The sequence below is a fragment of the Salvelinus alpinus genome, chromosome 8 (genome assembly GCF_045679555.1).
Source record: "Salvelinus alpinus chromosome 8, SLU_Salpinus.1, whole genome shotgun sequence".
Classification (NCBI taxonomy): domain Eukaryota; kingdom Metazoa; phylum Chordata; class Actinopteri; order Salmoniformes; family Salmonidae; genus Salvelinus; species Salvelinus alpinus.
Window position 1 is genome coordinate 34,389,246 of NC_092093.1, and position 13,182 is coordinate 34,402,427.

Here is a 13,182-nt window from a genome sequence, read left to right on the forward strand (position 1 = left end):
AAATATATCAGATCCTGAACATGCACATGGCACAGTTTCTCCTGTTCGTATTGACGATATGCAATCCTTGTTTAAATATCAGGCTTCCTGGAAGTCGCACACATCTTGGTTCACTCCCCCTCCAGATGGAACCATCTTATGAGACTCCTCTCTATTCTGGCAGCTCCCAATTCGATACTCCCAGATCTCCTATTATTCAACATGGGAATGCTATTTACTTCCTTGCCAAAGATAAAATATTTTCCCTTCTCAACAGATTCAAAGTTTGTGGGGCGAGAAAGCAAATGTTAGGAGAATTTCTCAGTTCATTCACTTTCAGAATTCAAGAGACGAAAGGAACATCAGAAAAACAGATGCGAGCAGCAATACTCTGTACTGTTTATAGTATTGATTCTATCTTTGTGTTTAAAATACATCCACTAAGGCAAGGTTTACATACTTTTCAGTGAATACATAGCACATTTCCAAGGTGGTGGAGAGCAAAATAGTATATGCTATCATTAAAGACAAATGTTACTCATTGAAAAGCTTAATTTTATTCTGAGAAATTTGTAAATGGTACATTTTACGCCTTTTTCTTTAAAAAAAATAGCAATGTGTGTTGAGAACAATACATTATTAAAAGCTCCATAGCAAAATATCTAAACAACTCTTGTACGTACACTGACCAGTTTGAACAAAAAGTACAGCGTGTTGCAACAACACACCGACTATAGAAACGTGACAAGAAAAACCACAAGTTAATGGTGTAGGTTTCTGTACTTCTAAGTTCACTTTGAACCTAATTTGAAAAAATTTATGAATTGATTTGTGCTGCAAACAGCTCACACACGTAACACAGCCACTCTTTCTTTAGACTGCAAACAGACGGACTACCTGAGAGCTCCATCCCAAAACGACATGTGATCACACTTACAATTTACTAAGCAACACTGACAGTGAACAGCTAGAATTGTATTGCAGAATGATCTTGTCACACAAACAAACACATTGTTAGATTTAGGTCCAAGTAGTGGGCTTCATATAGCCTGGAACCAGATGTGTTTGTGCTTTCTTGCCAACTCATATGGTCCTCATCAGGTGGAAATGACCATAGGAGTTGGCAAGACAGCACAAACACGTCTGAGACCAGGTTTTGTAAGAGTTCCATTTAAAACCTGGTCTCAGAGCTCCCTCGTTTCATAGTGTTGCTCATGAACTGCTTATCGTGTTCAAAGCTGAGGTTATTGTGAGACCTGGAGATCATGAGCAGTTTCTCTTTCTTGGTGTAATCCTGTTTGACTGCTACCTGGGGCAGCTGCAGTCTGTCCATAGGATCCTCCTTGTTCTCCAGCTTCATGTAGCCTTTACTGTTGCTGCGGTCCAGCCGGGGCCAGCTGGGATGTTTCCTTTGCTCTGGCTTCACTGTTAGGGTGGTGGGCCTTCGATCCAGGTCCAGAGACTTGGAGTGAGAAGACAGCATGTGGAGGGAGTTGTTGGAGCCGAAGTCCTTGCGGGCAGTCCCGGGGGACAGGTACCTCCCACTGGCAGAGCCTGGGGACAGAGAGCTATGAGAGGACGAGAAGGAGTGGGACTCTGTGGCTGAGTTACTCCTGAGGAGCATGACGTCGGGAGGTTTGTAGGCTTTGGCAATGTCTGCCGGGACAGGCACAGCCAGGGACTCCACAGAGGGGGGTCGGGACCTAACACTAATGTGCTCCAGGTCCTCTGTGATGTTGTCCATGTCAGGCTCGTCGATCACACAGTTGTTGAGCTTGATAACGGGCAAGGTGAAAGCGCTGATCGAGGACGAGACGATTGACCTGGTCTGGCATCTCTTGGGGAAGCTGCTCTTCTCGTCCCTGTGGCGGCTGCCCTCATGCTGCAGACCAAAGATGGAGCCAGAGCGCTCTCTGTAGAATGAAGGCAGGAGACCATGCCCCCCTTTGGCCTCGTTGAGAAGACCCTCCTCGTCCTCCGTAGAGCTGGCCCTGCGAGACACCCTCACATTGTTCCCCATGCCGGGGAACCCTAGCAGGGTGTTAGCAGCAAGCTTGGAGGCACACTGGTTCCCATAGGTCCGGACCTCATGCTCCCTACAAGAGCCTGAATAGGCCCCGTTCATGTACTTGTGCTCTTTGATCCTCAGGCTGTGGATGTCGATGACGGTGGAGTACATGTCTCTCATGTGGATCACCTTGGTCTCCCGGTCCCTGTTTTCGTGCAGGATGGCGTTGGCACAGATGAAGATGAAGATACCGATACCCATGGTGAAGGGGCCAAGCATCTTCATCTTCTCAGAGTGCAGGTGCTGCTCAAAGAACTGGGCCAGTGTACCACTTTCCTCCCGGGTCACCCTAGTGTCGTTGGTGGATAGTTTGGCGTTGGCCGCTGCGAGGTCCTCTCTGTGTGGCCAGTAGCCCAGCACGGCCATGGCGATGCCCATCAGCAGGATCAATACACCCAGGATGAGGAAGAACCCAGAGGCAGAGTAGAGGCGGATCTTTCCCCTGACCACCACTACGTCGGCCCTGGGTTTGCGCTTGGCCCTCCTCTTCTGCTGGGCCTCTCCTGGGGCTGGGGACTGGATGGGCAGGTGGTGTTGGGAGCGGGCCGAGTCCTGCCTCTTCAGTGCAGCAAGGTGACCCGTAATCACTCCACCAGCTGAAATCATCACTACCGCTGTCCACGGCCCTGTAAAGACAAACAGAGAAGGGAAGTGAGACGCATCTGGTATGTTTACTGATGTCTCTTCTCTAGTTGCTGGGTTGCTGGCACTGTCCTCCTGGTATTCCCATGGTGGGAGGCAGAGCAACCTTAACCTTTTGGGGGGCGTCATCAAGCTGGGAACAGCATCTGCAGAAAGCATTAGCTTGCTTTGGTAATTAAAAATGATGACAATTATGTTCTAATATTAATTCTAGTCACAGCCCGTAGGCAACAATTCATCTGGCATGTGGTGTTTGCCCTCTTTGTTTTTCCTCGCTAAAAGAAAGGAGGACTTTTTTGGAAGCCAAAATGATGATTGAAATGGCAAATTGCATTATGTTTGTGAGCGAATGAATCCAGATTTAGCTGTGATATAGCACCTTACATTTACACATGTCCCCTGCCTTTTCCGCTCCAGCTGTTTGTATCTCTCTCTTATATACTGTGGGGAGAACAAGTATTTGATACACTGCCGATTTTGCAGGTTTTCCTACTTACAAAGCATGTAGAGGTCTGTCATTTTTATCATAGGTACACTTCAACTGTGAGAGACGGAATCTAAAACAAAAATCCAGAAAATCACATTGTATGATTTTTAAGTAATTAAATCTGTCACTCTGTCTCGCTTTCTCTCTTACAGACACCACAGACAAGCACGCACAGATTCTCTTTTCCAAATTACTCCATCTATTTGTCATCTCAGGAGGAACATCTCATTTCCTAGTAGAAGGGTTTAAAGAAATATAAGAGGCCGTTACTTAGTCCCTATGATGTTAAACGGATCTTAAATTAAAAAGTATAGAATTAGTTATGGCAGTCTATCAATGGAGATGACTCACAAGGGACCTTGAAATATTTTACAGTAAAATAGAGCCTCAGCTAACACAAGCAGCACTGGTCAGTACTACTCAGTACTCAACCGTACTGACTACCATACACCATCATATTTCAACATTTGCCAATGGACCGTGACAATCAACTTATGGGAGAAATATGTTATCTTTTTAGGAACGGTCATCTCATTCAGTGTATCCAATAAAACCCCTTCAAAAGTACCAACAACCAGGTTGAAGGCAGGAGAGGTGCAGTAACATGGTGTTTCACCAAGAGGTGGGTGGAGGGAATCATCAACATCCTCTCTCTGTCAGCACTAACAACAGGAGGTACTGTAGTGTGGACAGGTTGTCATGTTTACACACCAGAGTGTGTCCGAGGAGCACACTCTCGCTCTATAGGGAATATTTACACTACCGGTCATAAGTTTTAGGTTCTTTATTTTTACTATTTTCTACATTGTAGAATATTAGTGAAGACATCAAAACTATGAAATAACACATATGGAATAATGTAGTAACCAAAAAAGTGTTAGACAAATCAAAATATATTTTATATTTGATTTTCGATATTCTTCAAATATCCACTCTTTGCCTTGCTGACAGCTTTGCACACTCTTGGCATTCTCTCAACCAGCTTCACCTGGAATGCTTTTCCAGCAGTCTTGAAGGTGTTCCCACATATGCTGAGCACTTGTTGGCTGCTTTTCCTTCACTCTGCGGTCCGACTCATCCCAAACCATCTCAATTTGGTTGAGGTCGGGGGACTGTGGAGGCCAGGTCATCTGATGCAGCACTCCATCACTCTCCTTGGTCAAATAGCTCTTACACAGCCTGGAGGTGTGTTGGGTCATTGTCCTGTTGAAAAACAAATGATCGTCTGTCCCACTAAGCCCAAACCAGATGGGATGGTGTATCGCTGCAGAATGCTGTGGTAGCCATGCTGGGTAAGTGTGCATTGAATTCTAAATAAATCACAGACGGTGTTACCAGCAAAGCACCTTCACACCATAACACCTCCTCCCTCAGTCCTTTACTGTGGGAAATACACATGCGGAGATCATCCGTTCACCCACACCGTGTCTCACAAAGACACGGCGGTTGGAAACAAAAATCTCCAATTTGGACAGATTTCCACCGGCCTAATGTCCATTGCTCGTGTTTCTTGGCCCAATCAAGTCTCTTCTTATTATTGGTGTCCTTTTAGTTGTGGTTTCTTTGCAGCAATTCGACCATGAAGGCCTGATTCACACAGTCTCCTCTGAACAGTTGATGTTGAGATGTGTCTGTTACTTTAACTCTGTGAAGATTTATTTGGGCTATAATTTCTGAGACTGGTAACTGTAATGAACTTATCCTCTGCAGCAGAGGTAACTCTGGGTCTTCCAATCCTGTGGCGGTCCTCATGAGAGCCAGTTTCATCATAGTGCGTGAATGTTTTTGCGACTGCACTTGAAAAAACTTTCAAAGTTCTTGAAATGTTCCATATTGACTGACCTTCATGTCTTAAAGTAATGATGGACTGTCATTTATCTTTGCTTATTTGAGCTGTTCTTGACATAATATGGACTTAGCCCTATTTGGTAAAAAAAAACATTCTGTATACCACCCCTACCTTGTCACAACACAACCGATTGGCTCAAACGCATTAAGAAGGAAAGAAATTGCAAATAAACTTTTAAGAAGGCACACCTGTTAATTTTGTAATGTAATCCGTTACATGTAAGGGATTGCAAAAAACGGTAACTGTAATCCGTCCATTACCACCATAAATATTGTTATCAGATTACAGATACTTTTGAAAAACTAGATGATTACTTTGAGGATTACTTTTAAATTCAGAAAGGATGCTCAATGATATTCAAATCAGCATTGACAATTTTTAGCCATGTTTTTACCACCTGAGCGAGTCTGACCACAAGTCAGAGACCACTATGATGACACACCAAATGTTTTTTAAATTACTTTATTTAACCTTTATTTAACTAGGGAAGTCAGTTAAGAACAAATTCTTATTTACAATGAAGGCCTACCCCGGCCAAACCCTAACCACTTTGGGCCAATTGTGCGCCGCCCTATGGGACTCCCAATCACGGCCGGTTGTGATACAGCCTGGAATCAAACCAGGGTCTGTAGTGATGCCTCGAGCACTCAGATGCAGTGCCTTAGACCGCTGCGCCACTCGGGAGCCCTGATAGATCGCGGGAAAATAGCAGGAACAGGCTTTTGTATGCTACAGTCCGAGCTATGTCTTCCAATGGTCTTCCAATCTGTAGTTGCTACATCCATTTTTGTATTTATACAGTTGAAGTCGGAAGTTTACATACACGTTAGCAAAATACATTTAAACTCAGTTTTTCACAATTCCTGACATTTAATCCTTGTAAAAATTCCCTGTCTTAGGTCAGTTAGGATCACCACTTTATTTTAAGAATGTGAAATGTCAGAATAATAATAATTTTGGCCCATTCCTCCTGACAGAGCTGGTGTAACTGAGTCAGTTTTGTAGGCCTCCTTGCTCGCACACGCTTTTTCAAGCTTCCCCCTTTTTCCTCCAAACATAACGATGGTCATTATGGCCAAACAGTTATATTTTTGTTTCATCAGACAAGAGGACATTTCTCCCAAAACTACGATCTTTGTCCCCATGTGCAGTTGCAAACCGTGCGAGCAAGGAGGCCTATAAACCTGACTCAGTTACACCAGCTCTGTCAGGAGGAATGGGACAAATTCATTTAACTTATTGTGGGAAGGTTGTGGAAGGCTACCTGAAACGTTTGACCCAAGTTAAACAATTTAAAGGCAATGCTACCAAATACTAATTGAGTGTATGTAAACTTCTGACCCACTCGACATGTGATGAAAGAAATAAAAGCTGAAATAAATCATTCTCTCTACTATTATTCTGACATTTCACATTCTTAAAATAAAGTGGTGATCCTAATTGACAGGGCAGGGATTTTTCACTAGGATTAAATGTCAGGAATTTTGAAAAACTGAGTTTAAATTTATTTGCTAAGGTGTATGTAAACTTCCGACTACTGTTCAAAAGTTTGGGGTCACTTAGAAATGGCCTTGTTTTTTAAAGAAAAGGACATCTGTTGTCCATTAAAATAACATCAAATTGATCAGAAATACAGTGTAGACATTGTTAATGTTGTAAATGACTATTGTAGCTGGAAACGGCTGATTTTTAATATCTACATAGGCGTACAGAGGCCCATTATCAACAACCATCACTCCTGTGATCCAATGGCACGTTGTGTTAGCTAATCCAAGTTTATCATTTTAAAAGACTAATTGATCATTAGAAAACCCTTTTGCGATTATGTTAGCACAGCTGAAAACTGTTGTTCTGATTAAAGAAGCAATAAAACTGGCCTTCTTTAGACTAGTTGAGTATCTGGAGCATCAGCATTTGTGGGTTAAATTACAAGCTCATTGTAAACATTGTAAATGTAAACAAACACTATATAGCCTCATAACATGGTTAAAACAAAACATTTTATATCACGGATGGTCAGTCCTTGCATCCATAGCTTTTTCTATTAATCTGAGAGTGGTTACATTTCTCCAGGCCCATCCCTCAGCTTTTTACCAAAACAGAGGCGGGGCGTCCGTTTTGTTATTGTTTCATCTGTGGATTTGCCCTTTAAACAGCTGCATACTATCAAGATATCAAAGTGTCACCAACAAAAAGGTTAACAATAGGCCAATAGCAAATGCAGCATAGGACATTCATTTTTCACATGTACTGTAAATAGCACTTCTCAGTATTGCTCAAAGCATGCCATTCCATGAGGGCAGCATTTATTGTTCAACCGGAATCAATGAGTCCAATCAGTCCTCCATGACAACAAAATCACAAACAACAGAGTAGGGCTAGCTAATATGTCCTTAGTTTTGGGGTCACGCTCAGGTAAAACAATTTAGCTAATCTATACCTCCATATTTCCAAGTCCTATTCTTGAAGATCAAGGTGTGTAACATTTATTGGAATGACTGGAATTCTGATAGACTTTTGTTTTTAATGTAAAGTTATAATTTAATCATATTATTATATGTAATAGAAAGCGATGGGTTGGAAGAAGCCTACATAACTAACATCCATAAATGTAACATCCAAATATGGCCAGTTATGTAAACTTTAACATTGATTTATCCTGCAATAGATGTTGTTCAATTGGTAACATACATGTTAGTCTTCTCTAATGCCTCTTAAGGGGAAAGTAATCTCAAAGAAACGGAAGGTAATCAGATTACTTTACCGAGTTTGGGTAATCCAAAAGTTACTTTATTTGATAACAATTTTGGACAGGTAACTAGTAACTAACAGATTACATTTAGAAAATAACCTACCCAACCCTGCATCTGAGTAGATCCCTCAAGGCACTTCCTTAGTAGTTTATGGTCACTGCACATGATTGCATGGTGAAAATACTAGATGTCATATGTTCGAATCTACAAAAATGTGTTATTCCCATTGCAGACAGAGAGGAGACTCTTGGGCGGATGCATGACAGTTGTATGACCCACTTCTCTGACTGTATCCATCCCCCACCCACCCAGTCCCCCCCCCCACCCAGCATTAGGTCTGAAAGCAGGTGTGGGTGGTGTAGCCTTTTGATGTCGACTTATCTAAAGTTCACCATTAAATACCAGGATGAGGCGAGAGAGGAGCAGTGGGCGGCAGGGGGTGGATTATATCAATAAATCGGAGAGTGCAGTTCCTGTTGACTTTCTTTTCTTCTTTTTAACGATGTGTTTGGAACATAGAACATTGCTTGAATGCCACATCTTTTTTTGCAAAAGGACACACAGGAAATCTAATAAGAGTAGGACAGCCCATGAGAATCATAAACATCCGTGGACGTGAAAAGACTATTCTGTCAGAGATAAAAACAGAATAGATGAAAAACAGACAATAATATGTCAGGGTGTCAGTGAAGATATATATGTGTGTTGAGTGTTGAAAACCAAATCTGGTCTTCTCAGATTGTAATGTGTCAAACTTGACATGAGTTTAAATGATCAGATAATGCAAAATGTTGAAGGAAAATGGCATATAATCAAAAATTCCCTTGCTGCTTTGGCAAATGATTTATTGACTGCAGCCATAGCAGATGAGATGAGGAGGAGGATTGTGGTCAGGGCATTATTGGTGTGATCAAGGGGGCAGCCTGGTCTCATAGACTAGACGTAACATAGTAAATGTACATCTGTGACGCTAAACTAGTATGATATGTTTGGTATGGTTACATAAGACAGATGGTGAAGTAAGTCAACCATTCCCATAACCCTAACCCTAACCCTTTAACCTAACTCCTAACTTTAACCCTAACCTTAACCCCTAACATCTAGCCTAGCTAACGTTAGCATTATCCACCTAGCTAACATTAGCCACAACATATTGTTATTTGTAACATATCATATAAAATGGATGATACCATATGAAACATAACATATCACTCTAATTGGAGTGTCTCGGATTTACATTTACTAGGTTACATCTACCCATGAGTCCAGGTTGAAGTGGGAGGTGTTGTTCCAGACGCTGCATAATGTCTGGATTAGAGAGTGAGTGCGAGAGAGAGAGAGAGCCGTGTCAGTAACTTCTAGACGGGCGCGTGTATGCAGTGTGTGGGTGGGCGGTGTAATGGTACCGCTGGTTCCAAGAAAATGAATCATTTGCACAGTAATGCAATAAACAATAATACAATCAATCACTGCATGTGCACGTGTAGAGATACAGTATGTAAAACCTACAAACACCAGATCAATAGAATATTTGCAGCTATGTTCCCATTTTCATTTAAAAAATGCCTGCCGGGTAAATTGTTTAAAACAGCTATGAATAATAGCCTGTGATGAAACGATGGGAAGGAATTTTGAATTCACCAGAATAAAAGAAAAATTGAGAGATCAAAGTGGTGAGAAGGATAGAAATGATATTTGCTACGAGCGCAGCTCCATGAGACTACCCAGTCAATGGATTCGATAGATAAAAACATCTGTTTAAATAAAGGTTCAAATAGAACCATGTAAATAATCGTTATTTTATTACAGAAAAGGCCATCGAGGACAATACGTTTTTCTTGAAGAATAATGTAATTGTTTCTTACCTGTAAAATATGGTGCTTCTTTCTAGCTGGTGTTATTTGCCCATTACGCATGGAAAATGATAACGCAAGCCATGTTTCTCAACACTCATGGTTGGCTTGCTATGTCCGTTTGTATTCCCATTACATCTATAATCGAGTGCCGATACGAAAAAGAATAAACTTCCAAAGAGAAAAGGTTTCAATGTTTCGCTCCATTTCCAAAACGCGCACCTGGACTGTTGGCCACACGGCTGTACTAACTGCTCCAAGCTGCGCAAGGCGCAGAGAATGTCTACTATTGTTTTACTGTCAACCTTCTCAACTTTTTGTCACTAAAGCCCGGTGATCCACACACAGTCGACTATAACAAATCAAATCCGTGTTCTGTTTAGCCCACTAACATTAACGTATTCACATCTGGGGACAAAGCGCTGTGAATCCTTTAGGAGTAGAACCAAGACGCCTTATGTCCACTTTCATTTCCTCCATGGAATGGTAGCCTGTAGATAGTCTCTCTCCACCAGCTGGCTTCAGCTCGGATTAATGCATTTATTTGGGATGTAGACTAGGAAAAGCATTGTACTCCCACAGTGAGTAGAAAAAAACAAGAGAAAACTTATTTGAATAATATATGCGTGGAGAAGTCAAGCATCTGAATACAATATTACCATAATAGTTTACAATGTCGCCAATGCAAAGACAGTAATTGATGCAAATATTGATAACAAGTAGTAATCTAAGCTCCCTGCATGTTGCTTTCAATCTGGAGATGCAAATGATTGAGTTAACCAAGTCCTTTGATGATGACCATTTAAGAATGCAATCATTTATAATGTCTCCATAACACAGATATAATAGCCTATATAGCCACTGAATCCAGATTAAACTCATTCCCTGTTCCTACTGCCTACATGCTGTGATGAGCAAGCACACTCGGAGTAAACAACCAACTGTAGCTTATTGTAGCAGGAGCAATTAAAGGGTTAAAAGCCCAGAGATCTATATCGAAATGTTGCAGATGTTTGAGTCTGTCATTTCCTGTGTTTATGCAATGCAAGTCTGGCTCAACTGGATACAAAAAAAAAACATATTCACTGGGGGCTTCGAGAGAGCTAGGGCTTAAAGTGTACGTTGCTGGGTTTTTATAATAATTTCTCCACTGTGATACTGCCTAAATGTTCTCATTTGAAATGGGACTAACCCAACTTCTAGTATTGTTAGGTTCCACTTCAGCCTTTGGGGTTGAGGGGCTGAGAAAGGGTTTTAAAGAGGGGCTACGCCTATTCTGTCTCCCAACCCCTCTGGTCCTTGTTTGGAATTCTCAGGGTTTGTTAAGCATTGTTAAGATGGTGCCGATTGTGCTATTTTGTTTGTTTTTTTGCATTGTTTGTAACTTATTTTTGTACTTATTTTGTACATAATGTTGCTGCTACCGTCTCTTATGACTGAAATAACTTCTGGACAGCACAAACTGGAAGAATCTTTTTCCTTTAACGAGTCCGACGAAAAACTGCTCTCCCGGGAACAGGCCCAGATCCCCGTCATTTGCATGGAGAAAAGACGGAGGAAAGGAGGACGAAGATCAGACTGTCTTTTGAGAATCCATAGGTGAGAGAGTAAACTCCCACTGCCATCAATTCTACTTGCTAACACGCGATCATTGGAAAATAAAACTGATGATCTACAATTATGATTATCTTACCAACGGGATATTAAAAACTGTAATATCTTATGTTTCACCGAGTCGTGGCTGAACAACGACACGGATAATATAGAGCTGGAGAGATTTTCAATGCACTGGCAGAACAGAGAAGCTACGTCTGGTAAGACGAGGGGTGGGGGGTGTGTGTCTTTTTGTCAATAACAGCTGGTACGCAATGTCTAATATTAAAGAAGTCTCGAGGTATTGCTCGCCTGAGGTAGAGTACCTTATGATAAAATGTAGACCACAATATCTACCAAGAGAGTTCTCATCTATATTATTCGTAGCCGTCTATTTACCACCACAGACCGATGCTGGAATGAAGACCGCACTCAACCAACTCTATAAGGCCATAAGCAAACAAGACAACGCTTAGCCAGAAGCGGCATTTCTAGTGGCCGGTGACTTTAATGCAGGCAAACTTAAATCAGTTTTACCAAATTCTTACCAGCACGTCACATGTGCAACCAGAGGGGACAAAACTCCAGACCACCTTTACTCCACACACAGAGATGCATACAAAGCTCTTCCCCGCGCTACATTTGGCCAATCTGACAATAATTCTATCCTCCTGATTCCTGCTGTTCTGGATGACTGTGTGATAACGCTCTCGGTAGCCCGATTTACAAAGCCGCGGGCATAGATGGATTACCAGGACGTGTACTCAAAGCATGCGCGGACCAACTGGCAAGTATCTTCACTGACATTTTCAACCTCTCCCTGACTGAGTCTGTAATACCTACATGTTTCAAGCAGACCAGCATAGTCCCTGTGCCCAAGGAAGCAAAAGTAACCTGCCTAAATGATTACCGCCCCGTAGCACTCACATCGATAGAGTGAGTGCTAGACCCACTCCAATTCGAATACCGCCCCAACTGATCCACAGATGACGCAATCTCAATCGCACTCCACAGTGCCCTTTCCCACCTGGACAAAAGGAACACCTATGTGAGAATGCTGTTCATTGACTACAGCTCAGTGTTCAACACCATAGTGCCCACAAAGCTCATCACTAAGCTAAGGACCCTAGGACTAAACACCTCCCTCTGCAACTGGATCCTGGACTTCCTGATGGGCCGCCCCAAGGTGGTAAGGGTAGGCAACAACACATCTGCCACGCTGATCCTCAACACTGGGGCCCCTCAGGGGTGTGTACTTAGTCCCCTCCTGTACTCCCTGTTCACCCACAACTGCATGGCCAAACACGACTCCAACACCATCATTAAGTTTGCTGACGACACAACAGTGGTCGGCCTGATCACCGACAACGATGAGACGGCCTATAGGGAGGAAGTCAGAGAACTGGCAGTGTGGTGCCAGGACAACAACCTTTCCCTCAATGTGAGCAAGACAAAGGAGCTGATTGTGGACTACAGGAAAAGGCGGGCCGTACAGGCCCCCATTAACAACGACGGGGCTGTAGTGGAGCGGGTCGAGAGTTTCAAGTTCTTTGGTGTCCACATCCCCAACGATCTATCATGGTCCAAACACACTAAGACAGCCGTGAAGAGAACACGCCAAACCTTTTCCCCCTCAGGAGACTGAAAAGATTTGGCATGGGTCCCCAGATCCTCAAAAAGTTCTACAGCTGCACCATCGAGAGCATCCTGACCAGGTGGATCACCGCCTGGTATGCCAATTTCTTGGCATCTGACCGTAAGGGGATACAGAGGGTAGTGCGTACGGCTCAGTACATCACTGGGGCCAAGCTTCCTGCAATCCAGGACCTATTTAATAGGCGTGTCAGAGGAAAGCCCATACTATTACATTGACCCCCCCACCTACATGTACAAATGACCTCCAACCTGTACCCCCGCACACGGATTCGGTACCCCCTGTATATAGCCTCGTTATTTTT

The 13,182-nt window shown here is 42.8% G+C and overlaps 1 protein-coding gene across 1 annotated transcript; it reads right to left on the minus strand.

Moving 5' to 3' along the window:
- Nucleotides 1–517: 517 nt before the first annotated feature.
- Nucleotides 518–9,894, minus strand: LOC139583019 (transmembrane protein 200A-like). Its single transcript, XM_071413661.1, has 2 exons — nt 9,644–9,894; nt 518–2,673 (listed from the first exon to the last, which is right to left on the minus strand). Exon 2 carries the CDS (start codon nt 2,651–2,653, stop codon nt 1,151–1,153), a length of 1,503 nt encoding a protein of 500 aa, XP_071269762.1. The 5' UTR covers nt 2,654–2,673; nt 9,644–9,894; the 3' UTR covers nt 518–1,150.
- Between the last annotated feature and the right edge of the window lie 3,288 nt (nt 9,895–13,182).

Excerpts from the sequence above, each read along its gene's own strand:
- LOC139583019 (XM_071413661.1), bottom strand. The coding sequence starts at position 2,653 with ATGATTTCAGCTGGTGGAGTGATTACGGGTCACCTTGCTGCACTGAAG.